The sequence below is a fragment of the Equus quagga genome, chromosome 14 (assembly GCF_021613505.1).
Source record: "Equus quagga isolate Etosha38 chromosome 14, UCLA_HA_Equagga_1.0, whole genome shotgun sequence".
NCBI classification, from domain to species: domain Eukaryota; kingdom Metazoa; phylum Chordata; class Mammalia; order Perissodactyla; family Equidae; genus Equus; species Equus quagga.
This window is the reverse complement of record NC_060280.1, coordinates 71,317,671-71,343,069: the sequence shown is the minus strand read 5'-3', so window position 1 is coordinate 71,343,069 and position 25,399 is coordinate 71,317,671. Positions and strand designations below refer to the sequence as shown.

The window sequence follows — 25,399 nt, the reverse complement described above, 5'->3', positions numbered from 1 at the left end:
GTTTATGTCTGATATCTTTTCTGGGGGTATTCCCCCTTGTAGTTAATAGCCAGAAAAGTCAGGTATTATGAGACTTGTCTCAGTTGTGCTGAGTCTGAAGGATGCTTATAGTGGTAATCCACCCCTGCTCAGGTCCCCACTTCTTCAGGGAAGGCTGAATACCTTAGGGTGGCTCCTGTTCAGCTGTGAAGCTCCTTGGCTCATGAAAGTGGCTTTTTTTCTCTCCAGAGAGAATTTATGCCTCTTCTGCTTCAGTTAGGACTGTCCATTTTTGTGGGGGTTCTTTTTGTCCAGTTTTCAGTTCTCTTTTTGGGGTAATTTTTCTAAGAACAGTTGTAACCTGGTTGTCTTCATGGGAAGAGGTGAGTTCAGAGTCCACCTATGACACCATCTTGACCACAATCTTATTGATAAATATGTTAAAGTAACCATAGGAAAAGATTGACAAAATAGAGGAAGAGGTAGAAAAATTCAGGACAAGGAAGTGTATTAAAAATAAAGCACAAAGAAAGATATATTGAAAAAAGAACACAAGAACTCAATGTCTGGAATGTGCCAAGTGATGCAGCATGCTTGTAATTAGACTTCCAAAAGGAGAGTAAACAGTGAATAGAAAAGACACTTATTTGAATGAATAGTGTCAATTTCTCCCCAAATCTGATTAAAAAAATTGTAACATATAGATCAAGAAAACTCAACCAACCCAAAGTAGAATAGGTACAAGCTTATGTATTCTAAACATACCTAGGCATATTATACTCAAACTGATGAAAACCAAAGGTCAAGTTAAAATCTTAAAAGCACTCAGATAATAAAAAATGCATTATTTTCAGAGGAACAATGATATGAATGACAGTGAATCCTAGTCAGAAAGAGTGGGGGTCAGAAGACAATGCAATGATATCTTAAAGTGCTCAAAAGGTGAGAATGAGGGCTTTAACCTTGAATTCTACATCAAGTGAAAATGCTGAAAAGTAAAGGACAAATAAACACATTTTCAAATAAATTGAAATTGAAACACATTTTCACTTGTAGTTCTACACTACAAGAATCAATAAAGGAAGCTCTTCTAGCTAAAAAAGAAATGACAAAGATTTTTTAACGTAAAGAAGGAATGAAAAGTGCTGGAAATTGAGAAATATGAGAAATTATAAAATACTATTTTACTTTCTTATATTTTAAAAAATTTATTGACTAAGGCAAAAATATAAATATTGCATTTTAGTGTTACTAGTACATGTAGGATGAAAACAAAAAAAAGCAGTAGTGTAACAGAAAAGAATGGGTTAAGTTGAATCATGCTGTTTAAAGCTTTTATATTATGCATAATATAGTAAAATATTAATTCAATGTAGATTGTGATAAGTTAATCTTGAATTTTGGTCCCTTAAGCAAACAATGAAAGATGGAAAAAAAGAATAGTTAAAAAGCCAGTAGAGGTCATAGAACGGAATCTTAAAACAACTAGTCAAGTAACTTAAGTAACAGAAGGACAAAAGAACAAAATATAGATGGAAAAGCTGGAAAAAAGAAAAGCAAAATAGGAAACTTATACCTAAGCGTAATAATAACTACACTAAAAATATATATTCTAAAAACTCCAATTCATATGCAGCAATTCTTATACTGGATAAAAAGACAAGACAACACCATATGCCATTTAGAAAAAACCTTGAGGGTATTATGCTAAGTGAAATAAGCCAGACAGAGAAAGGCAAACCCCATATGATTTCACTTATCTGTGGAAGATAAATAAACCCATGGATAAGGAAAACAGATTAGTGGTTATGTGATCAGAAACCAGGCAAGAAAAGGGTTACTGAGAATCTGACCCATAACTAGCATTGTCTGTAAAATCTTTTCCAGACAAGGAGAAAACTAAATGTGCTTTTTCAGAGGTTGATGTCCCCATTTTTAGATGTTGCCATCCTACAGTGAAACTTAACATGATTACAGCAAGACTCCTGTAAATTGCTCCAGCTTTAAGTGTCCAAAAGTTACTACAGACCTGTTACGTGATGATGTGTTCCTTGAACTTGTTATGTAATGGCATGTTGTGTTGAACTCATTATGTAATGGTGCTTTGATCTTGTTATGTAATAGGGCCTTGAACTCAGATGTAATGGCCATCGACAGGCACCCAGCTTGGGCCCAGTTGTTACACAGTTGTAGCACATCCTCTGCACTCTACTGTATAAAGTTTCCACCAGCACTAAGCTCAGGGAGACACTGCTTTGGGGGCTATCCCTGGTGTTCTCTATTGCTTGTGCAAGCAATAAAACTTTTCTTCACCTACTTCAGAGTTGGTTGTGCTTTTTGCCTCTGCACTCACCAAGAGATGGACCCACTGAGTTTGGTTACAGTTACCAGAGGGGAAAGGAGTGAAGGGAGGGCAAAAGGGGTAAAGGGGCACATATGTATGGGGACAGATAAAAACTAGACTATAGGTGGTGAACATGATGCAGTCTATGCAGAAACTGCTAATATAATAATGTACACCTGAAGTTACACAATGTTATCAGCCAATATGACCTCAATAAAATAATTTTAGAAAAAGAAAAACATATTTTGCAGTTAAAGTCATGGACAAGATGAAAATTAAAAACTAAAAATGAGGGAACATAAGAAAACTGGTTTGCCTGTTTTGATAACAAAGAAACTAGATTTCAAGACAATGAGTATTACTAAATATAAAGGGGGCATTTCACAATGATAACATGATCAACCCATTAAGAAGATACAAAAAATCCTAGTTGTATACACATCTATAACAAGCAGTGAAAATACATGAAGCAACATTGAATAAATAAAGGGAGATACAAAAAAATTCGCAAACATAATGAATAGAACATTCATGAACTGTGGGACAACTTCAATTTCCCAGATATGTAATTCGAGTCCCAAAGGAGGGAGGGGGCAAGGAGTAGTGGCCAAAAATTTTCCAAATTTGATAGAAATTATAAACTCACTGATTCAAGAAAGGTAACAAACCCTAAGCTTAAAAAACATGAAGAAAACTACAAGGGCACATAAAAATCCAATGTTTAAAAACCAGTGACAGATAGAAAGTCTTAAAAAGAGCCAGAGAAAAGATACATTATGTGAGAACAAAATAAAGGATGACATCAGCTTTCTATTCAGAAACAATACAAGCGAGAAAACAATGAAGCAATGTCTAAAATAACTAAAGATAGTAAAAGTAAATAAATATTTTTGACCTAAGATTCTCTATCTGGAAAAAATAGCTTTTAAAATAAATATAAATGGCTTCTGGAAGATGGAGTAGGTGCACTTGTCATTACTCCTCCCACTAAGTATAACTAAAAACCCTGGTCACATGTAAAACAAACAGAAGAGGACTCTGAAAAGTATACAAAGGAAGGAAGACTTGTCAGAACCTTGGGACCTGAGGAATGATACGATGGTGAGTAATCTCACATATCCCAGAATTGGAGATGAAGAGGCCAGCAACCAAGAAATAACAACAGGCATGGACTAAAAAAAACCCTGTGGAAGCCTGCCCTTTGGGATTCCTCTGAGTTATGTCAACTAGATGGAGGAATAGGAGGTTCCCTACGTTCCCTACAAAAATAATGATCTGGCAGCCATCCACAGATGAAAATGCCTTTGTGGAAGCCTTGGGATCCAGGTAGGAAGTTGTGAAACCCCAGCGAAGCCCAAGACTAAGGAGAGAAGCTTTGAGAAGGCAGGCTTGTGATAGGGTGGCAGACTCTGCATGTGGTTCCGCTGCAGACTGAAAATAGTTGCATCTCCCTATGGATTCAGCTCCAGCCCCCTTGGGTGCAGTCCTACAACGAACCCTAACTGCCAAGGGATCTAGGAGGAGCCTTACCTGTCCATGCTCCTGGTACTAAGCTCGTTGATCTTGGACTTTACTGCAGATCCTGAAGTGACCCTGTGAACTGGCTCCAGTCCCCCTCTACTGTTATCCAGAGTCAGTCCTGCTGGCCCAGGGACCAAACAATGCCCATCCTTGCCCCTGGTGGCAGATCCACTGACCTCATCCTGACTGTGGACCCAGAAGTGGCCGTGTGGCTTAGTTCCAGCTCCACTGTGCCATAGTCTAGGTACAATCCTGCCCACTCAGGGAACTACCCTGCGACCCAGCAATCCCACTTCTGAGTATATATCCAAAGAAAATGAATCTGTATCTTGAAGAGATGTCTGCACCTCCAAGTTCACTGCGGCATTATTCACAATAGCCAAGATTTGGAAACTACCTGAGTGTCAATGGATGAATGGATAAAGCAAATGTAGTATATGTACACAATGGGATATTATTCAGCCTTAAAAAGGAAAGAAATTCTGCATTTGTGACAATATGGATGGATGTGGAGGACACTATGCTAAGTGAGATAAGCCACCCATGAAAAGACAAGCACTGCATGCTCTTACTTATATATGAAATCTAAAAATGATGAACTCATAAAATCAGAGACTGGAATGGTGGTTGCCAGTGGCTGCGAGGGTAGGCGAAATGTGGAGATCTTGGCCAAAGGGTCTAAAGGTTCAGTTATGCAAGAGGAATAATTTATGGAGATCTAATGTACAACATTGTGACTCGAGTTAATAATACTGTATTATATACCTGAGATTTGCTAAGAGAGTTGATCTTAAGTGTTCTCATCACAAAAAAAAATCATAATTATGTGAGGTGATGGATGTGTAAACAGTTTGATTGGGGTAGTTATTTCACCACATATGCACATATCAAAACATCATGTTCTAAACCTTAAATACGTACAATTTCCATTTGTCAAGTATACCAATCAAGCTGGGGAAAAAAAGCCTGTTCTTTTTAGCCAAAGGATCAGGAAAGGGGTAGCCTAGTAAGGCAGGAAATTTTAATAAGATAATCCCTCTACTGAAGCCAAATACCACGGAAAAACGTTTAGCCCCACCCCCGTGACAGCAGAGTCCAAATGGGAATCCCAGACTCCCACTCTCACAGGATGTAATGAGATTCCCCAACACTCTCACTGGAGCAGAGTCAGAGAATGCTATATAGAGAGCCAGGATTTTCATTCCTGCTGTGTGACAAGAGTTCCTTTTCATGGTGTCAGTGGAGAACATGTCGGAAGCCTAGACTTTCATCACAACCCACCAGTACTGAGGCATCCCTTCTCTTCCACTGGGCTCACATAAGAAGAGAACTTGAGGAGAATCAAGGTTTTTACCATTGTTCTTTTGCAATGATGACATCCCACTGCAGTGTCAGCTGAGACCATGTGGGAAGGCATAACTACAACCCCCATTCATCAGCAAGGAGTGTGGGGAACCTGGGTTTCTTCTTTACCTGGCAGTAATGCGGTGGTGTCCCCACTTTTCCAGAGCAGAATGGTGTCAAAGAAAATAAGCTAAATGAAAGGTTTAAATAAAATATAGAGTCTCATGACATAATAAAAAAATGCCCAAATTTAAAAAAGAAGAAATTGCTTGTTATACCAAGAATGAAGAAGATCTCAAGCTCAAAGCAAAAACGACAAGCAATACATACTGTCACCAACATGACAGACATGTTATAATTGCCTGACAATGATTTTAAAGCAGCCAGTATAGAAATGCTTCAATGAACAATTAGAAACATGTGAAACAATTTTTTTAAAGATTTTATTTTATGTTTTTTCTCCCCAAAGCTCCCCAGTACACAGTTGTATATTCTTTGTTGTGGGTCCTTCTAGTTGTGGCATGTGGGACGCTGCCTCAGTGTGATTTGATGAGCAGTGCCATGTCTGCACCCAGGATTCAAACCAATGAAACACTGGGCCATCTGCAGCAGAGTGTGCTAACTTAACCGCTCGGCCATGGGGCCAGCCCCTGAAAAAAATTTTTAAAAAAGAAAATCTTAGCAAAGAAATAGAAAGTTTCATCAAAGAAATAGAAGACATAAGATTACATCCTGTATGCTTCTATTTATATAACATTCTAGAAAGGATAAATTTATAAAATGGAGAACACATTTAATGGTTGCCAGGGGTCAAGGGAGGATGCTGGGCAGGAAGAAAGCGAATGTGGCTATTAAATGGCAACATGAGGAATCCTTATGACCATGGAAATGTTCTGTATTTTGAATCAATGTGAATGACACAGTTGTGATTTTGAAAAATTAGCAGCACTCATCTGTACAAAATAAGTATCAGATAATTTGTTTTATTTTACTTACAAAACCACTTTATATTATATAACCTCAGTTATATACTTACATTTAAAAATATACTAGCCAATGCTTCTGGGTGTTTGTAGCAGGTTAGTATAGTCTCACATAATCTTGCAAAAGTCATTTAGTTAAAATATATGGTTTACTTTTCTGCATGGATATGACAATATGGTACAGCATAAAGCTTAAATTCCCACTGACTTTGGCAAGTTAGAATATATTGGGCTTGAGTTACTTTAAAAACTCAGGAATGAGCAAAAGATGCTGTGAATATATCTCAGTGAAATGATGACCATTTTACATTGTTATAACTGAATGCTAAGTGAGATAAGCCACCCATGAAAAGACAAACACTGCGTGCTCTGACTTACTAAGGTGACCACATGCAGATGGAAGAAAGGAAGGGAATTAGAGCTTTGCAATGTAAGAATAAGCTCAGAATCTTTCTATATTCAGTTCATGTTTATCCATACTTACACTGGTATTAAAGGTGAAAGAAAGACTTCCAGGTTTGCTTTAGTACCCTGGCATAAAATTCTTCCAGCAATGTGATTTGATACAATAGAAATTGAGAGACAGCATTTCTGGGTCTTGTATCATGTAAATAAGAGCCCTTAACTTTCCATAGAAAACATGTTTTAATGAATCTCCAAGGTCCTCATCACTGCTGCAGCCCAAGGAATGTCTATCTTTTGGGGCACATTTCAAGCTTACCCTGAGGAATTTTTTGTCCCCTAGTAATTTTGAGGGGCTTGAGAATAATAATTGGTTTTAGTAATGGTTGGGGTTTAAATCATTCCAAAGTATAAAACCCAAAATTCAGGGATTTCCTAAGGATTTTTCTTGTCGTCTACTGTATCTCTTTACTTTCTCTCATTGAATTCACCTAACCCCATAGCTTTAACCTCTATGGAAACGATCACAAATCTTTTTCTCATGTTCTGACCTTTCCCCCTACCTTTATTTACCTTTAGTTAGGCATTTGTCTAATGAACACTTCTACTTGGATGTCCTGCTTGCGGCTCAAGTCCTCCATGTTCAAAGCTAAATGTATGATTTTTGTGAATATTTCCACTCGTTTTGAGTTATTTCTGTTTGTAGTAACACTAAACACCTAGGCTAGTATCTTTCAGAACTTTTTAATCTATTTTATCCTCTTTGTGAGAAGTCCTGATGAATCTTTCCTTAGAACATTTCTTGCATGTTTGTTTCTTGGAATTACTCACAGTAGCACTGTTAATTCGGGGCATTTTTATCATTCATTGACTATTATAATTACCTGCCAAAGCTGACCCTGCCTCTAGTCTTTCTTACTGAAGTACATCCTGCCAGCACCCGCTGTGTTAATCTTTCACAGTGTGCACTTTGATTATTTAAATCCTGTGCCAAAAAAGAAATCAAATCTTGAATGGCTCCTAACAGCCTCCTGTAGTGAGCTTACCTTGATCTTGGCATTTGAGAGCTTCCTATACTGATCCAAAGTCTATGCTGCAGTCCAGTGGGGAGAGACATTGGGATCTCTCCGAGAGCCTGTGGAAGTCCTCTGTGTGACATACAGGGAGAGTGGAAATTATATTCTTTCTCTGAGCTCAGTAATTTTGATCTAGAGAGCTCCTAGAAGGCCGCTAAGAGTTTCGCAGTGATCTTCACATAACTTACCGATGTTTTTTCTGTTTCACACTCAGGTCTATGAAAAAAAATTTACATTACATAAGCTTTTGCCTGTGGGGCAAGAATTCTATTCTAGTTTCCAGTATAGGTCCCAGGAAAGATGGGAAAAAGGGACTCTAAATCATTCATTTTTTTTATTAAAAAATATTTATTTATTCAATTCCTACTATATATGCCCAGTATTGCTCTAAGGTGCTGTAGAAGTAGCTCTGAAGAAACTGCATAAAATCCCTGTCCTTTTGGAACTTAGTTTCAAATGTATGAGAGTGCATGATTTATGTGTATAACAAACAAACAAGTAAATGTAAAGTATTCCATATAGGGACAGATTTAGTGGATACAGGAAAGGTCATCTCCTTTTTTATTTGTGGAGGTGCCCTATTTGGCAGCAAACAAAAATGTATGTAAAATGTTATACTTCCAATAAATCAATGTTATTTTAATGAACTAGGCTATAAATGCAGAGTAGGTAATTTCCTTGGGGTACAAAGCCTGAAACACTGCAGACACATGAGTCTTCTAATTTTTAATCATGTCCTGAGGATTTCCAAACTCCTGAAAACCCCTTGGGTCATATTGGTTCGTGGGTCTTTGGCACCAGCAGATTCAAGAAGAAGAATAATCTCCATTTGGGCTGTTCGTTTCTGAAATTCATCAGAGCCACTTTCCCCTCCTTGAGAGTAGAGGAGAAGGGTTGAAGAGAATATTGAAGTCCCGATGCAGAAAGGGGAGTGTTGAATTTTATCTATCCTGTTATTTTTCTTCCAAATCTCATCTGTGGAAGCCAAGGACTCCTTGAAATGCTATATCTCCTGTCTACTGAGATCACCATTGATCATTAGGTGGGCCCAGTGGACTGTCAAAACAGAAGTGGAACAGAGATTCTGTAGAGTCATGGTTGGTCACAAGTTTCCTGAATCTTATTCCTAGAGAACTTGCCCATTAACGTTTTTGATATACATCTTTAAAAATTCTCTCAGCCTTTATACAATGGAGAAAACAAAGACATACAGAACGGTGGGCTTGAATTCATTCTTCCATTCTGGGTCTCAGTCCCATTTTACTGAAATTGGGTGGAGAGAGCTGGGTACTGATTTTAGTGTTATCTTTTTGTCCTGTTCCCACAGATATGTCCTAGGGAAGAATGGCTTCAGGAAATGACTCTTCAGTGACTCAGTTTCTCTTGCTTGGTTTAACTCAGTGATCATAACTCCAGCTGCCCCTGTTCTTCTTTCTCTTAGTAATCTATGTGGTCACCATGGTGGTCAACATTGGCTTGCTTATTCTCATTGGTCTGAACTCTCACCTGCACACCCCCATGTACTACATTCCCTTTAAACTTTCCTACACTGATCTCTGCTACTCCTCTGTCATAACCCCAAAAATGCTGTTGAGTTTTGTAAAAGAGAGCATCATCTCTTATTCAGAGCGCATGGCTCAGCTCTATTTCTTCTCCTTCTTTGTTATTGATGAGTGCTATATTTTTACATCAATGGCCTATGGCCCATATGTGGCCATCTGTAAGCCCTTGCTTTACAAGGTCATCATGTCCCATCAGGTCTGCCTCATGCTTATCATGGGTGCATATGCAATGGGGTTTGTGGGTGGCCCACACTGTATCCATGCTGAGACTCACCTTCTGTGATGGCAACATCATCAATCACTACATGTGTGACATACCTCCTCTCCTCCAGTTCTCCTGCTCAAGCATCTACATCAATGAGCTGGTTGTTTTCCTTGTTGTGGTCATCAATGTAATAGTGCCCAGTCTCACCATCTCCATTTACTACACATTAATCTCCAACATCCTCGAGATCTGTTCTACAGGGGGCAGGTCTAAAGTCTTCAGTACCTGCAGCTCCCACATAATTACTGTTTCTCTTTTCTTTGGATCATCAGCATTCATGTATCTTAAATCTTTCCCTCCTGGGTCTCTGGATCAAGACAAACTATCCACAGTTTTTTATACCATTGTGGGCCCAACGATGAATCCTTTCATCTACAGTCTGAGGAACAAAGATGTCCAAATTGCACTGAGTAAGACTTTGAAGAAAAGGGTGTTCTCCTGAATGGAAATTGTGTTAGTTATTGATGCCAAATCCTGGTAAAGGCACACAATGTATAAAAATATGGAGAAAATAGAAATAAACCAAAACATAAATGCAGATGATTTGAACAATAAGAAAAATTAAGTTTATTATGTAAATTACTTCATATGAAAAGACGCTGTAAGGAAGAGGAGGAGAAGTCCCTCATCCTTTCATAGAAAGTAAGGAAAGCATTTCATTCTGTCATTCTCAGGATTATTCTCAGAAATTATAAGGTTTTAAGTAGAAAGGTTGAATGATGATAAATTCAGGAATGGTAAGGTTGTGAGATTTTTGACTGAGGCATGTCTGGAATTCCTGTAAAATTTTCTCTTGGAGGTATAGACTTTGGTGTACTTTGAATGGAGCCATTTATTCATTCATTTACAGACTTCCCCCACTCCCTGAAAGTAGAGTGTTCCTATGAAAACTTTTGTAAACCAATTACCATCAATTTGTATGGGAGAAACTTTTTTTTACCGTTCCCAGACCTCCCCAAATAACCTATGACATTATACCAAATAACACATAAAACCTAGAATAACACTAACATATAGTAAAATCAAGAATGATATGATAAATACACAGCCTGTATAAAATAGAAATAATGTATTTCCAGTGTAGTTTCACTTACCAGAATTGGGAAGACAGTGAGCACATTGGAAGGCTGAGAGGTGGTGGTGGTGGTGGTTATGGTGTCTTAGGCTGAGTCAGAGGTTGGGTTGGTGGGATGTAAAGGACACTAGGATGTAGGAGAGAGAGGAAGAGGTCATCTGTTAACATCTCATCATCATCTGAATCCATCAGGGCAGGCAGGTCACTAATGCCTCACCTTCTTCTGTGTCTGCCTGCCTCAATGTTGAAGGTGGGGGTCATTGTCTTCCGTAGCTGGCGTGGCTGATGTGAAAGGCTTAAAATACAACTATAACACTGAATACTATCTTCACTTTTTGCCTTTTTTGTAAGAGTGAAAAATCTCTTTGGATTTCTTGTGGCTAGCAAAAACAGATACTAACTTAAGTCTATCTTAAAAACGAAGTGGCATAAAGCCACCTTTCTGTTAGCAAGGAAATCTGTAATAAACCTCTAATGAAAGGCTATTGAGTTTTCAGAAATGTGAGTGGTCCATATGAGTGGAATAGGGCATTTCGAATAGGAAGATTCATTTCCTTAAGGAGATGCTCTTCTCACTCTGGTCTCTTCTCAAGTTAGTCACAAGGGAGTGTGGTAAAGAGAGATTTCCTTCTGATCCCTGTTCCTAAGGACAAGCAACTGAGATAATCATTTACAGCAGTCAGAAATAAAGGGAACTTACATTAGATTTTACCTCTTGTGACTTCAGGGCAGCAAATGTGGGTAATAGGACATGCTATACTAATTTTACTACAAATATTTGTCAATTGTTAGTAGAATAATTTTTGTACTTTTCTTAAATACACCTAAAGCTCTCTAATTCCAATATCAGCATTTTCCCTTTATTATTTTCATTCTCTCTTTTGTCTCAGAGGTTTAATGGCACAAATTATGTAGTTATTTAATCAACAAATAGAAACTGAGCATCTATCCTGTACTAGGCTCTATTTTTAAACATCATAGATACAGTGGTGAATAAGATAAAAATTCTGTGCTCTCATAGGGCACATAGGGTTGTTTGTTTTCTTGTTCTTGAGTTTTGAGATTTATTTATGTATTCTGAATACAAAGTATGTCAGACATATGATTTATAAATATTTCTCCTAGTCTATCTTTTCTTTTCGTTCTCTTAATAGTGTCTTGCAAAGAACAGAAAATCTCAAATTTGGTGAATTCTAATGTCTCGATTTTTTTATCATGGATTGAACTTTTAGTGTCATATTTAAGAGACTTTTGCTAATCCCAAAGTCTCAACATTTTTCTCATATTTTTTTTCTCTGTTATGGCATTTAAGTTTATGATCTATTTTGGATTAATTTTCCTATATGGTATTGGCTGTTGATCTAAGTATTTTTTTTTTTTGCACATGAATATCTTATTATTCCAACACTCTTTGTTGAAAAGTACTTCAGACTCAAGATAAGTCAACAAAGATATCTCGATGCAGAGTAGTGGTGGAGAGAGGAGAGAAGATATGTGGATCTGGCACTGTTGGGCACTAACGAATGCCCTTGTGCTTCTGAGTAGAGTGAGTTAAATGAAAGTGTAGGGAGTGGAGTTGTTGGGTGAAATGGAAAGTTTATGTTTTTTTATGAAACTGTTTTCAAAAGACACTCTACAATTTTATATTCCCATGAGTTTTTCCACATCCTTATCAACACTTGGTATTGTCTGTCTTTTAATCATGGCCATTCTAGTGAGTGTGCAGTGGTATCTCATTTTGGTTTTAATTTGAGCATCCTTAATGAGCAATGATATTGAATATCTTTTCATATGCTTATTATCCATTTGTATATCTTCTTTGGTGAAATATCTGTTTAAATATTGTGTGTACTTTCTGATTTGGTTATTTCTTTCTTCAATATTGTAAGATACAATTAAGATTGTAAGACAATTTAATTACTATCAAATTGTAAGACGCAATTTAGAAAATAAAGGGCCAAATCATAACCAAGAAAATATATTTGCAAAATATATATCTGATAATGGGCTTGTATTAAGAAAATATAAACAACTCCTAACTTACTATGTTTGTATGGTTTATTATTTTACATTCTTTTACTTTTAACCTACCTATATTATATTTGAAGCAAGGTTCTTGTGGACAGCATGCAGTTGGACCATTTGTAAATTCACTTTGATAATTTCTGTCCTTTAATTGACCTCTTAATTTAATTCATTTAGACCATTATTGACCTATTGATGTCTGAGGACTTACTCTACTTTGTATTGTTTTCTATTTGTTCCCACTGTTTCTTGTTCCTCTGTTTCCCCTTTTATTGCCTTTCTATGGGTTAGATGATCTTTCTCAGAATTCAAATTTGATTTATCTATAGTTATTTGAAGAGTATCTCTCTATATATCTTTTTAGTGGTTACTCTAGGTATCACGATATACAAAGTTACTTGCATAGTCTCCTGTTACTGACATTTTACGACGTGGAGTAAAGTGTAGAAAATTTCCTTCTAGTTAGTTCCCTTTATCCTTTTCCCTTTTTAAAAATTGTCAAGTATTTTCTCTGCATAGATTGAGTGCCATATCAGATGGTGTTATTACTTTTGTTTCAAATGTGAAAAATAATTTTTAAAAATCATGACGATAGTCTATTACATTTAGTTCTATTTTTACACATTCCATAATTCTTCCTTCCACATGTTCCAAGCCTCCTTCTCTTATTCTTTCCTTTCTGTTTGGTATATTTCTTTTAGCCATTCTTCAAGGGTTGGTATGTTGATGACAAATTATCTTAGACTTCCTTCATCTGGGAATTACTTATTTCCCCTTTATTCCTGAAGGATATTGCCATCGGATATGGAATTCAAAATTGGTGATTTTTCATTTTCAAAGCTTGAAAATGTTGAGTTCCTTTCTTTTTCTTCATTCTTTCAGATGAGGAATCTGGTGTCATCCTAATCATTGTATCTCTCCAGGTTATTTATCACTTCTCTCTACTTTCATTTAAGATTTTGTTTTGTTTTGTTTTCATTTTTCAAAAGTTTAACTCTGATCAGTCATGGCATGGATTTCTTTGGATTTATTCTGTTTGAAGCTTGCATAGCTCTTGAATCTCTAGGTTTGTCTTCCATTGAATTTGAGAAATTTTAAGGCACTATGTTTTTGAAGATTGTTTTCAGCCTTACAGTTCTTCCTCTTTGCCTTCTGTGACTCAAAAGACATAAATATTACATGTTTCATTATTGTTCCTAAGGTTTCTGAGGCTCTGCTTATTTTTGTCTAATATTTTTTATCTGTCATTCACATTATATAATTTCTCCTGGTTCATCTTTCAGTTCACTATTTCTTTCCTCCGTTGTCTCCAATCTACTCTGAAGTCCATGCTGTGAATTTTTTTGCTTTATCTATTATAAATTTTAATTGCAAAATTTCTCTTCAGTTCTTAAAATTTAATTTGTTTTTAAAGAGAAACTTACATGTATTAAGTTCAAAACATCGGTGACATCAGCTAAAATTGATTATGTTAGCATATTTAATCAACTGGTTTTTAAAATTTTTTTTAATCAACTGTTTTAAATATGATATTGATACATTACTAAAGTTATGCAGTCCTTTTTTTGCTGTCGTTTTTGATTAAAATTTTTATTTTCAACTGTATGCAAATGTAAAAAGTAATAGAGATCCTGTGTACCCTCTACCAAGTTTCCTCCCCATGGTAACCTCTCACAAAACAGTAGTAAATATTACAACCAAAATTTTAACATAATCCAAAAATAGCCATACCCATTTCTCTCTCAACCCCACCCTCTTCTTGACACCTAGAAACCACTAATTTGTTCACCATTTCTACAATTTTATCATTTCAATAATGTTACATAAATAGAATCATATGCTATATAACATTTTTGACATTTTTTGTCCCTCCATATAATTATCTGAATATTTATCCAAATTGTTTTATGTGTCAATAGTTTCTTTCTTTTTATTGATGAATAGTATACCATGGTATGAAAGTACAGAAGTTTATTTAACCGTTCACATTTGGAAGGAAAAAATTATTTACAGTTTTTGGCTATTATGGATAACATTTGTATAACATATGTGTATAGGTTTTCGTGTGAACTTAAGTTTTCATTTTACTGGGATAAATGCCCAGGAGTGCAATTGCTGGGTTGAATGGTAGTTGCATTTTCAGTGTGTCAAGAAAGAAGAAAATTCTGCCAATTTTGATAACATCGATGGACTTTGAGGACATAATGCTAAATAAGATAAATCTGACAGAGAAGAGAAAAACCATATGATATCACTTACACGTGGAATCTAAAAAAGTCAAACTCATAAAAACAGAGTGGAATAGTGGTTACCAGGGGCTGAGGGGTAGAGGAATTGAGGAGATATTTAAGGGTACAAAATTGCAACTACTAGATAAATAAATCTGGAGATCTGATGCACACCATAGTGATTATAGTCAGCAATACTCTATTATAAACTTCAAAGTTGCTAAGAGACTAGATTTTAATTGTTCTCACCACACACACACAAATATTAACTGTGTACAAGACAGAGGTGTTAGCTAATGCTATGGTGGTAATCCCATAGCAATATATAAATATATCAAATTAACACGTCGTAAGCCTTAAACTTTCACAATGTTGTATGTCAAGTGTATCTCAAAAAAAAAAAAAAAAGAAAGAAAAAGAAAAAGAAAATTTGGATTGAGAAGAAAGAAAAGGGAGAGAGAAACGAACAAAATGCTTTCCAGAGTGGCTGCGGTATCATTTTATATTCCCTCCAGCAGCATACGAGTGATCCAGTTTCTCCATATCTATGCCATGATTTAGTATTGTCACTATATTTTATTTTAGCCATTCTGATGGATGTGAAATGATATCTCATTGTAGTTTTAATTTTTATGACCCTAATTCCTAATAATATTGAATATATTTCCATATGCTTATTTGCCAGGTATATATACTCTTCAGTTACCTGTCTCTTCATATCTTTTGTCCATTTTGTAATAGGAATTTTTTTTAAGCATTGAGTTTTGATATTTAGAAAAATTCATATTCTAGTTACATTCCAGGAAGTCCTTTGGTCTATATGCGGATTACAAATATTGTCTGTAGCTTGTCTTTTCATCCTTTAAAAGAGTTTTAATAAAGCTGAAGTTTTTAATTCTAAAGAAGTACAGTTTTTCCTTCTATGGATCATACTTTTGGTGTCAACTCTAAGAACTCTTTGCCGAGCCCTATATCCTAAAGAGTTTTCCCAGACTTTTTTCCTAAAAGTTTCATAGATTTTGTTTTAATCCATGTCTGTGACCCATTTTGAATTAGTTTTTTAATAAGGTGTGAGATTTAGATTGGGTTTTTTTTTTTTTGGCTGTGAATGTCCAATTGCTCCAACAGCATTTATTAAAAAGGTTGTCTTTCCTTTATTGAACAGCTTTTTTACTTTTTCAAAACTCATTTGGGAATATTTGTGTGGGTCTGTTTTAGGATTCTTTACTGTCTTTCATTGAGCAATGTATTTATCTGTTCACCAATCCCACACAGTCTTGATTACTGCAGCCGCAGATATATGTTTTGAAATCAGCTAGGGTGATATGATTTTATTTTATTCTTTCTTTCCAAATTTTTTGGTATTGTAGTTTCTTTGCTTTTCTATATAAAGTTTAGAACAAGCTTGTTTATATTTTTAAAAAATATTGCTGAGATTTTGATGGGAATTACTTTTAATCTGTATACTCACTTGGAGAGAATTAACAGCTTTACTATGTTGTCTTCCAATTCACAATAGGTCTCTCCATTTATTTTCTTGTATTTCTTTCATCAGCATTGTGTAGTTTGCAGCACACAAATTCTGTACATGTTTTGTTAGGTTTACACGTATTTAAATTTTTAACAATTGTAAGTGATATCACTTTAATTTCAGCGTTTATGTGTTTATTGGTAGTACATACAATTATAATTGATTTTGAGCCTATGACCTTGCTAAACTCGTTTATGTCTTCTAGGAGTTTTTAAATAGATTCCTTGGGATTTTTCTATGTAGAAAATTAGGTTATCTGCAATTAGGGACACTATTACTTCTTTTTTTCTGTTCTATGTCCATTCAATTCCTTTTCTTTCCTTATTGCACTGACCAATACTTTCTGTACATTGCTGAATAAAAGTGATGGTGGTGGACCTCTCTGTGTCATTTCCAATCACAGGGAAAGCATTTGGTTTTTCACCCTCAATTATAATGTTAGCTGAAGGTTTTTTCTAGTTGTTCTTTTTCAACTTGAGGAAGTTTTTCTCTATTCCTAGTTTCTGAGAGTTTTTTTTTTAAATCATGAATGGTTTTTGAATTTAATCAAATTGTTTTTTTGTGACTTGATTGAAATGAGTATGTGTTTTTTCTTCTTAAGCTTGTTCATATAGTGGATTACATTTCTTGATTTTTCCAATGTAGAACCATCCTTGCATCCTTGGAACAAACTCTACTGGTTGTAGTGTATAATTCTGTTTATTTATTGCTGAATTTTGTCTGCTAATATGATGTAAAAGATTTTTTGAAGGGATATTAACAGGTGCTTTTCTTTTTTGTCCTATCTTTGATTTTTGCATCAGGGTAATAGTGGCAACGTAAAATGAATTGGGAATTATTCTCTTTACTTCTATTTCCTGGAAGAGATTATGCAGAATTCGCGTTAATTTTCAAATATTTGTTAGAATTTCTCACTGAAAACATCTAGACCTATAAATTTCTTCTTGGGGACTTTTTAAGTTACAAATTTACTTTCCTTAATCGTTATAGGACTATTCTACTTTTCTGTTTCTTTTGTGGTATTTTGTGTTTTTTAAGGCATTAATTCATTTCATTTCTGTTGTCAAGTTTATGCGTGAAATTTTTTCTTAGTGTCTTCTTATTATCGTTTTGATGGTTGTAGTGATATTTGCTGTTTTTTCTCCCTCACGTTGGCAATTTGTGTCAACTATTTTTTTCTTTGTCATTTTTTCTAGTAGTTTGTCAATTTTATTGATCTTTTCAAATACCTAGATATATGTTTCATTGTTTTTCTCTATTGTTTTTCTGTTTCTGGTTTCACTGATTTTTGCTCTATCTTTACCATCGCTTTTCTTCTTTTTTCTTTGGGCTTCTGCAAGATGCATTTGTCCATTTTCCTCATGGATATACTCAATCATTTGTTTATATCACTATGGACTCATGGATATTTATTTTATACTTTAAACTATAATCCAAAGCTACTTCATTTATTTTCTGGTTCAAATTGTTCAGTTTGGGCCACTATGAACCCTTTCAATTGGCTCCTGTGTCTGTTCGACATAACACCATCTTTCTGTTTGTGTGAGTGTGTGTGTGTAGATTCGCACTTCTTTGCTTTCTAACACTACAAGATGCTTCAGGCTTATCTTTTATATTTTCTGCCCCAGTTTCTGAACTATTTTCTTTTATTAGAGAACATAATTAGAAACCGTTATCTGGGCACTAGATGTGTGTTTTCTATTAATTTTTTGCTGTGTAACAAAACATCGCAAAATTTAGTGCCTTAAAACAATGACAATCATTTGTTTAGTCACAAATCTGCAATTTGTGCTGGGCGTGGTAAAGAAAATTCACCTCTTCTTTACTTGATATTCACTTGGACAGCCTGACTGAGGTTAGATGGCTCAACCACACACTTGGTAAGTCTTTTGTCTAAGAACTTAGCTGCTGGAGGCCCAAGGCCTCAATATCTCTTTAAGTGGGCTTCTCTCTACAGGTCTTTTCATGTGGTCCATGGATGTTTGCCCTTCTTCAGCGCATGGTGACTAGTTCCAAGAGTAAGTGCCCTAGAGAACCAGCAAGAAGCTATATTGCCTTTAATGATCTAGCCTCAGAAGTCATATAGCATCTTCCAAATTCAGAAGGGGAAGATATGACCCCTCCACCTTTTGATGGAAAAGTGTCATAGTTTTGTTTCATGAAGAATATTTGGGATGGGAGATATTGCTGTGGTCATCTTTGGAAAATATAATTTGCCCTAATATCTTAGAATTTAGTACAATTTTGAGAACCTGTGTGTATGTCTAATGGAGGGTGATCTAAGTTCAAAAACTCCTATTCAAAGTTGGAGAATCCTTGTCTCAAAGAGAACTTCCCTTTATTGAAGAGTGGTAAAACTGGTTCTTGAACATCTGTCTCCAAAGCTCATATGTATCTACAACATTCTGGGCAAACATTACCTCATCATAGCTTCTCTAAATTCTGTGCTCTCTGGGTTTTAATGTTTTCAGACATTTATCTTGATTTACATAGCAAAATTGTGAGTAATAATTAAAATAGGAAGTGGATGTAAACTTACCAATAAAAGCTCTAAGTAACAGAATATTTTTAAAGAAATGTCATTTTATTAAATTCTAACATTTCCAGTGATGGGGGAAACAACTATATCTTTTACAGATCTTCATATTATTTAAACAATAGCTCTGAAATCATAAATCACTTGCATATTCATTATTTGAATGCCACTGCTACTGTGGAAGTCTTTCGTTTTATGAGGATATTTAGTCCACATGATTACATGCATCATAATTTCCTTGGTATACCCTACCTTCAGGAATACTGGTGAACTTCTCCCTCAGAAGCTCCATGCCATAGGATGACCTATACTTAGTGAAGAATAGTCAAAATGCTTAGTTAGTCACTCTTGTAGCATGTCCTTCCCTGCAAGTTATCTTGTCCAAATAATGCTGTTGTTTCCTATCCATTTGACGTATTCTTCATAAAGAAAATATCAGTTTGTGTCCTATTTGCAGTGAAGGGAGGCTGGAAAAATGATAGTCTAATGTAGTTGTCTTCCTTTTGTAAAGTATTTTTTTCATTTTAATTAATAATTAATTTTCTAGACTTTTTCCTTTTAAATTTCAAGTGAACCTGTGTACAAACACAAGAAATCTCCTAAATTTAAAAACCAAACCCAAAGATAGAAATATCTAAAAGGAGAAAACAATTGAGATTAACAATTTGTCTTCTTCCCCTACTGGATAAAAAACAAATTTTCTGACATGATAATTTTATTGTGAAGAATGTGTATGTGTCTCATTTTATTTCCAGATCTTGAATACTGGGTTGAACAAATATTTTACTGAGTTAACCTTTGTTTGGAACATAAGAGGTATGAGGGATCTCTGCTCTTAAAGTTTTGATTGTCTAGTTATGCACATGAAGCATTCAATAACAATATAAGGTAGGTTGTGTTTAATCCCATTATGGAGGCCTATAATAAACCAATGTGCTGAAGAATCCATGCTACCTGAGTCAGATATGAAGATGAAGGAACAGAGTTTGAGAGAGTAAAGGATTCTTACTGTGTAGACAGATATAAAAGTTTTAAGGTCAAAGTTGAGGATAAGGGAATAATATAAGAATGGAATTGAATGCCACAATCTTCTTCCATAATTTATCCCACCATTTCAAGAAACCACTCATTTGAAAAGATAAAGGAATGCTTTAGGACAGGATTATAGCTTGTTTTAGCACTATCTCCCATTCTGTATTTGGCTTTCCATATATTCTACCTGTGCTTAAAGACTACTCTGATAGGAATAATGAGTTTGTCTTGGTTACTTCTGGCCTTCCTACATATCTATCAATAACTCTGACATACTAGAACAAGGGAGAATATCTCCCAATTTTGGATGGATGCTGTACCTTCATTGCATTTCTTTCTCTTTCTCTCTCTCCTTTTTTTTTTCTTTTTGATGTATTTTTACCTTCCGGGAAAGCTAGGTTCAGACCTGCGTTTAAAGAGGTTCGTGCACTATTTAAAGGTCAGTGAATCTTTATCTCAAAGATAACTGCCTTTGGTTAAAGGCCTAAAGTGACTTTGAGACCTCTAATATAATTGGGAGTTCATAAACAATGGGAGCTAGACTTGATTCTTTCTAAGGTATTATGGCATAATCGAAATGTGTGGTCTCTGCAGCCATACAGATTTGAGTTGAAATCCTGGCTTCAACTGTTCCCGGTTGCATGACCTTGGAAAAGTTACTTCACCTCCCTCCCTCAGTCTCAGTTCTGTTATTTGTATAATGTGAATAATAGCATTATCTTAAAATATAGTTCTAAGGAAGGACAACACAAAGTAAAAGGCACAGTGTGTTGGATATATACATCGAAAATGATTATGGTTACTGTTCAAGTTCTAACAGTCTTTCGATTTTTTCTCTGTAATCTTTTTTCCTTTAAAACACCTCTGACATAGTCTGTATAATGCCTTTCCAGCTCCAGTGTTATCACTCAAGTTAAGCAATATTTTCTCTCATGCCTGGGATATTATAATAATCTATTAATTGGCCATTCTACGACCTGTCTCTTTTTTCCTCTTTGTCTTCTCATTTATCCCATGATTCAGTGCTTAAGAATGTGGCTTCTTCTTCCTATAGATGAAGAAGATGAGGAGAAATAAAGAAATGTCTTTTTTTTTGATAGTTGCTTTCTCCATGTTCAGTGATGATATCAAAACCCTGCCAATTCTTCACAGACAGTTTGAATCTGAGCTTGTATAATAAGCTCTCCTTGACTTCTTCAGCCTGCTTGACAAGAAATGGATACATCTATTTTTCACCAGGAACTTAACATAATTACATCATTTTGCCCACATAAAATCTTACAACTTAGTTATTTTTAACCTTATTATTAAAAGAGGACACTGAAACATAAAATATTGTAAAATTTGCACAAGATCCTACATCTCGTGACTGGTGGAATCAGAATTAAAATACTAGTATGTCCAACTGAGTTCAAAATCCACCTTATTTCTACCAGTTAGCTATATACCATCTCGAATGGGAGAATAAAGATATTGACACTTTCTAAATGAACTTGGGCAAGTCATTTTTTTCCTTATAGTTGTATTTTATTATCCTAAAAATGTGATTTGTTCTCTTAAGTTAGGTGATACAAAGTTTCATTTATTGTTTGTACATTACATTTTTTATCATTATTCTTTAATATGTATTATATACTTAATAAAATTATTTCATAAAGAATAAAAAAAGGATAATTTACTAAAATAAATGAGAATATGAATAGCATTTCACATACCTCTGAGTGATAGAGCTTAGATCTTGGAGATTCTCTACATATCACCTAATCCAGTCCTTTCACTTTACTGACAAAGAGTTTGTGAATGAGACATTTGGACAGATCACTTGGCAAAAGGGAGAGAAAAACATTCATGGATGAGCTGAACCTCAGTTATTCCGATGTCCACTTGAATGATTTTCCCTCTCTGTTTTATATTATTCTATATCTTTCTTTCTTCCTACCTTTCTTTCTTTCTTTCATTTTTTTGCTGAAGAAGATCGGCCCTGAGCTAACATCTGTTTTCAGTCTTCCTCTTTTTGCTTGAGGAAGACTGTTGCTGAGCTGACATCTGTGCCAATTTTCCTCTACTTTGGATGTGGGACACAGCTACAGCATGGCTTGATGAGAGGTGTGTAGGTTTGTGCTGTGATCTGGCCCAAAACCTGGGGCCAGGCCACCAAAGCTGAGCATGTGAATTTAACCACTATGCCACCAGCCGGCTCCACCTCTCTCCATTTTAATACTGGAATAGCTGCTTTCCTGGCAGGCAAATTAAGTCACACACAGATTAGGGGGTGGATTGGTGTCTCTTTTTTTTTTTTTTAATTTTTATTGTTTTCGGATGTACATCATATTTCAAATTCTGTATACATTACATCATGTTCACCACCCGAGCACTAATTACAGTGCATCCCCTCACATGTGACCCTAGTCACCCCTTTTGCCCTCCCCCCTCCCCCCTTCCAAAATGGTAACCACCAGTCCAATCTCCAATGCTATGTGGGTTTTTTTTTTGTCGTATTCATCTTCTACTTATGAGTGAGATCATATGGTATTTGACTTTCTCCCTCTGACTTATTTCACTCAGCATAATACCCTCAAGGTCCATCCATGTTGTCACAAATGGCCGGATTTCGTCATTTCTTATGGCTGAGTAGTAGTCCATCGTGTATAAATACCACATCTTCTTTATCCATTCATCCCTTGATGGGCACCTAGGTTGCTTCCAAGTCTTGGCTGTTGTGTATAATGCCACAATGAACATAGGGGTGCAAGGATCTTTATGGCTTTGTGTTTTCAAGTTCTTTGGATAAACACCCAGCAGTGGAATAGCTGGATCATATGGTAGATCTATCCTTAATTTTCTGAGGATACTCCAAACTGCTTTCCATAGTGGCTGCACCAGTTTGCACTGCCACCAGCAGTGAACAAGGGTTCCCTTCTCTGCACACCCTCTCCAGCATTTGTTGTTTCCTGTCTTGTTAATTACAGCCATTCTGACCGGAGTGAGGTGATACCTCATTGTAGTTTTGATTTGCATCTCCCTGATAGCTAATGATGTTGAGCATCTTTTCATATGCCTGCTGGCCATCTGTATATCTTCTGTGGAGAAATCTCTGTTCAGATCTTTTGCCCATTTTCTAATTGGATTGTTGGTTTTTTTGTTGTTGAGCTGTGTGAGTTCTTTGTATATTTTGGATGTTAACCCCTTATCTGATATGTAGTTTGCAAATATGTTCTCCCAATTGTTAGGTTGTCTTTTCATTTTTTTGATGGTTTCCTTTGCTGTGCAGAAGCTTTTTAGTTTGATGTAGTCCCATTTGTTCATTTTTTCTTTTGTTTCCCTTGCCCGGTCAGACATGGGACTTGAAAATATGCTGCTCAGACCAATGTCATAGAGCGTACTGCCTATGTTTTCTTCTAGAAGTCTCATGGTTGTGGGTCTTACATTCAAGTCTTTAATCCATTTTGAGTTGATTTTTGTGCGTGGTGTAAAGGAATGGTCTACTTTCATTCTTTTGCATGTGGCTGTCCAGTTTTCCCAACACCATTTATTGAAGAGACTTTCCTTTCTCCATCTCCATCTAAGTTGCTTTGGTTGATTCCCACTGGAAGAAATACAGAAAATGATGTTTGAAAGCAGGTAACACTGTGGAACTTTCCAGGATTCCTACTTCTGTACCTAGGAGTCCTCTACTTCTGCATGAATCCTCCTTTATCTCTCTGTGGTAAATCGTCCCAGTTATCTGGTATCTCATCTGGTGCCCTAAATTTTAGTATCTACTGCATGTCTATGATGCATGGAGTTCATGAGACTGCACATCCTTGCGACCTACCAGCCTCCATAATGCTGCCTTCATCTCTTTGTTGCGGAGTGTGTAGATGATGGGGTTAAGCAAGGGAGTGATGACAGTGTAGAAGACAGCTACCACCGCATCCAGGGGTTCCTGTGAGCCAGGATGAAGATAAATGAAAGTGCAGGGCACATAGTAAACAATGACAACAGTGAGGTGGGCACCACAGGTGGAGAAGGCATTGCGGCGCCCATCAACGGACCGGATTCGCAGGATGGCAGCCACAATGAAACCATAGGAAGTAAGGATAAGCACAAAGCAGGTGAGGGCCAGGAATCCAATGTCCACAAAGGTGACCAGCTCGTTGATGGTGGTGTCAGCACAGGCTAGACGCAGCACGGCTGGGATGTCACAAAAGAAGTAGTCTACCCTGTTTGGACCACAGAAGGGCAGCCGGAATATGAAGCTTGTCTGGAAAAGTGAGTGGAGGGTGCCTCCCAGCCACGTGCCAAAAGCCAGTTAGTTACAGACACTATGAGTCATGGTGGTGGCATAATGTAAAGGCTTACAAATGGCCAGGAAACGATCATAAGCCATTAGTGTGTAAAGGAAACATTCAGTGCAGCCCAAGAAATGGAAAGAAAAAAGTTGGATTACACAGCCCCCAAAGGAGATAACTCTACTATCCAAGAGAAAGCCAGCTAGCATCTTGGGGACAATGGCACAGGAAATGGTCATGTCCAAGAAGGAGAGGTGACATAGGAACCAGTACATGGGGCGATGGAACCGGCTGTCCACAAAGACAGTGAGGATGATGAGGCCATTGCCAGAGACAGTGAGGGCATAGATGACAAGGAAAGCTAGGAAGAGTGGTATCCCCAATTGTGGTGGGTGGTGCAAGCCCACCAAAATGAAGTGAGACACAGAAGTCTGATTTCCACCTTGCATTTCCTTGCTGCTCACATCTGCCAAAAAAGTAGCAGAAAGGAAAAGCTTACTGCCCTTTAAATTCTCTAGGCATTGTACATATATTCTGTGTCATTCCCAAATACAGACAGAAAAGGATCTCAGAAAAAGGGATCTTGCTCTTGCTTAGCTCTTGTTCCTAATCACTCTTTCTCCCCACACTCACTCAACTCCTCATTCTGAGATTCTGCTTGGTTCCAGGGAGCAATTGTTCTCTTCGAGATTAAAACTCATGTAATGGATGATGTGTATATAATTCAGGAGAGTGAAGGAAAGACCATACACAGGGCTTTCATGTCATGAGGAAGAAGTACAATCATATAAAACCTAAATCAATCTATGAAGAAATGGCTGTTCTGTTGTTTTCCTTCAGTTTGATCTTCGCTGTATGTACCAGAGAGTTAGGATATAGGTTATTTATTTATTTTTTAAGAATATGAGAGTTGCAATTATATTTCCTAATGTAAATGTGCCCAATAAAAATCTGTGTGGATTTTTAAAAATGCACTCTCTGGGCTACACATTAAACATACAATATTCAGAATCTTTGAAGTTGTAGCCAGAAATAACTATTTTCATAAATTCTATTTCAAAAACACTCATGCTATTTAAAATCTTTCAGGATAGTGAAACAATACGAAATCTCAGCCCCAAGGCACCTGTTGTGATCTCTTCTCTCTGCTTCTGGATAAGTGCAGTCCATCTGTCCATCCATCCATTCATCAATCTGTTCATTCAGTAAAGCAGCATATATTGTA

At 36.3% G+C, this 25,399-nt stretch overlaps 1 protein-coding gene and 1 pseudogene across 1 annotated transcript; one reads left to right on the top strand and one right to left on the bottom strand.

Annotated features, from left to right (window-relative positions):
- Positions 1 to 8,978: 8,978 nt before the first annotated feature.
- Positions 8,979 to 9,918, top strand: LOC124225394 (olfactory receptor 8B3-like; annotated as a pseudogene).
- Positions 9,919 to 23,672: 13,754 nt separating this feature from the next.
- Positions 23,673 to 24,635, bottom strand: LOC124225395 (olfactory receptor 10G6). The gene is given in 1 exon segment (XM_046638054.1): positions 23,673 to 24,635. A coding segment is annotated over 1 exon segment (951 nt). The 5' UTR covers positions 24,624 to 24,635.
- Positions 24,636 to 25,399: the final 764 nt, after the last annotated feature.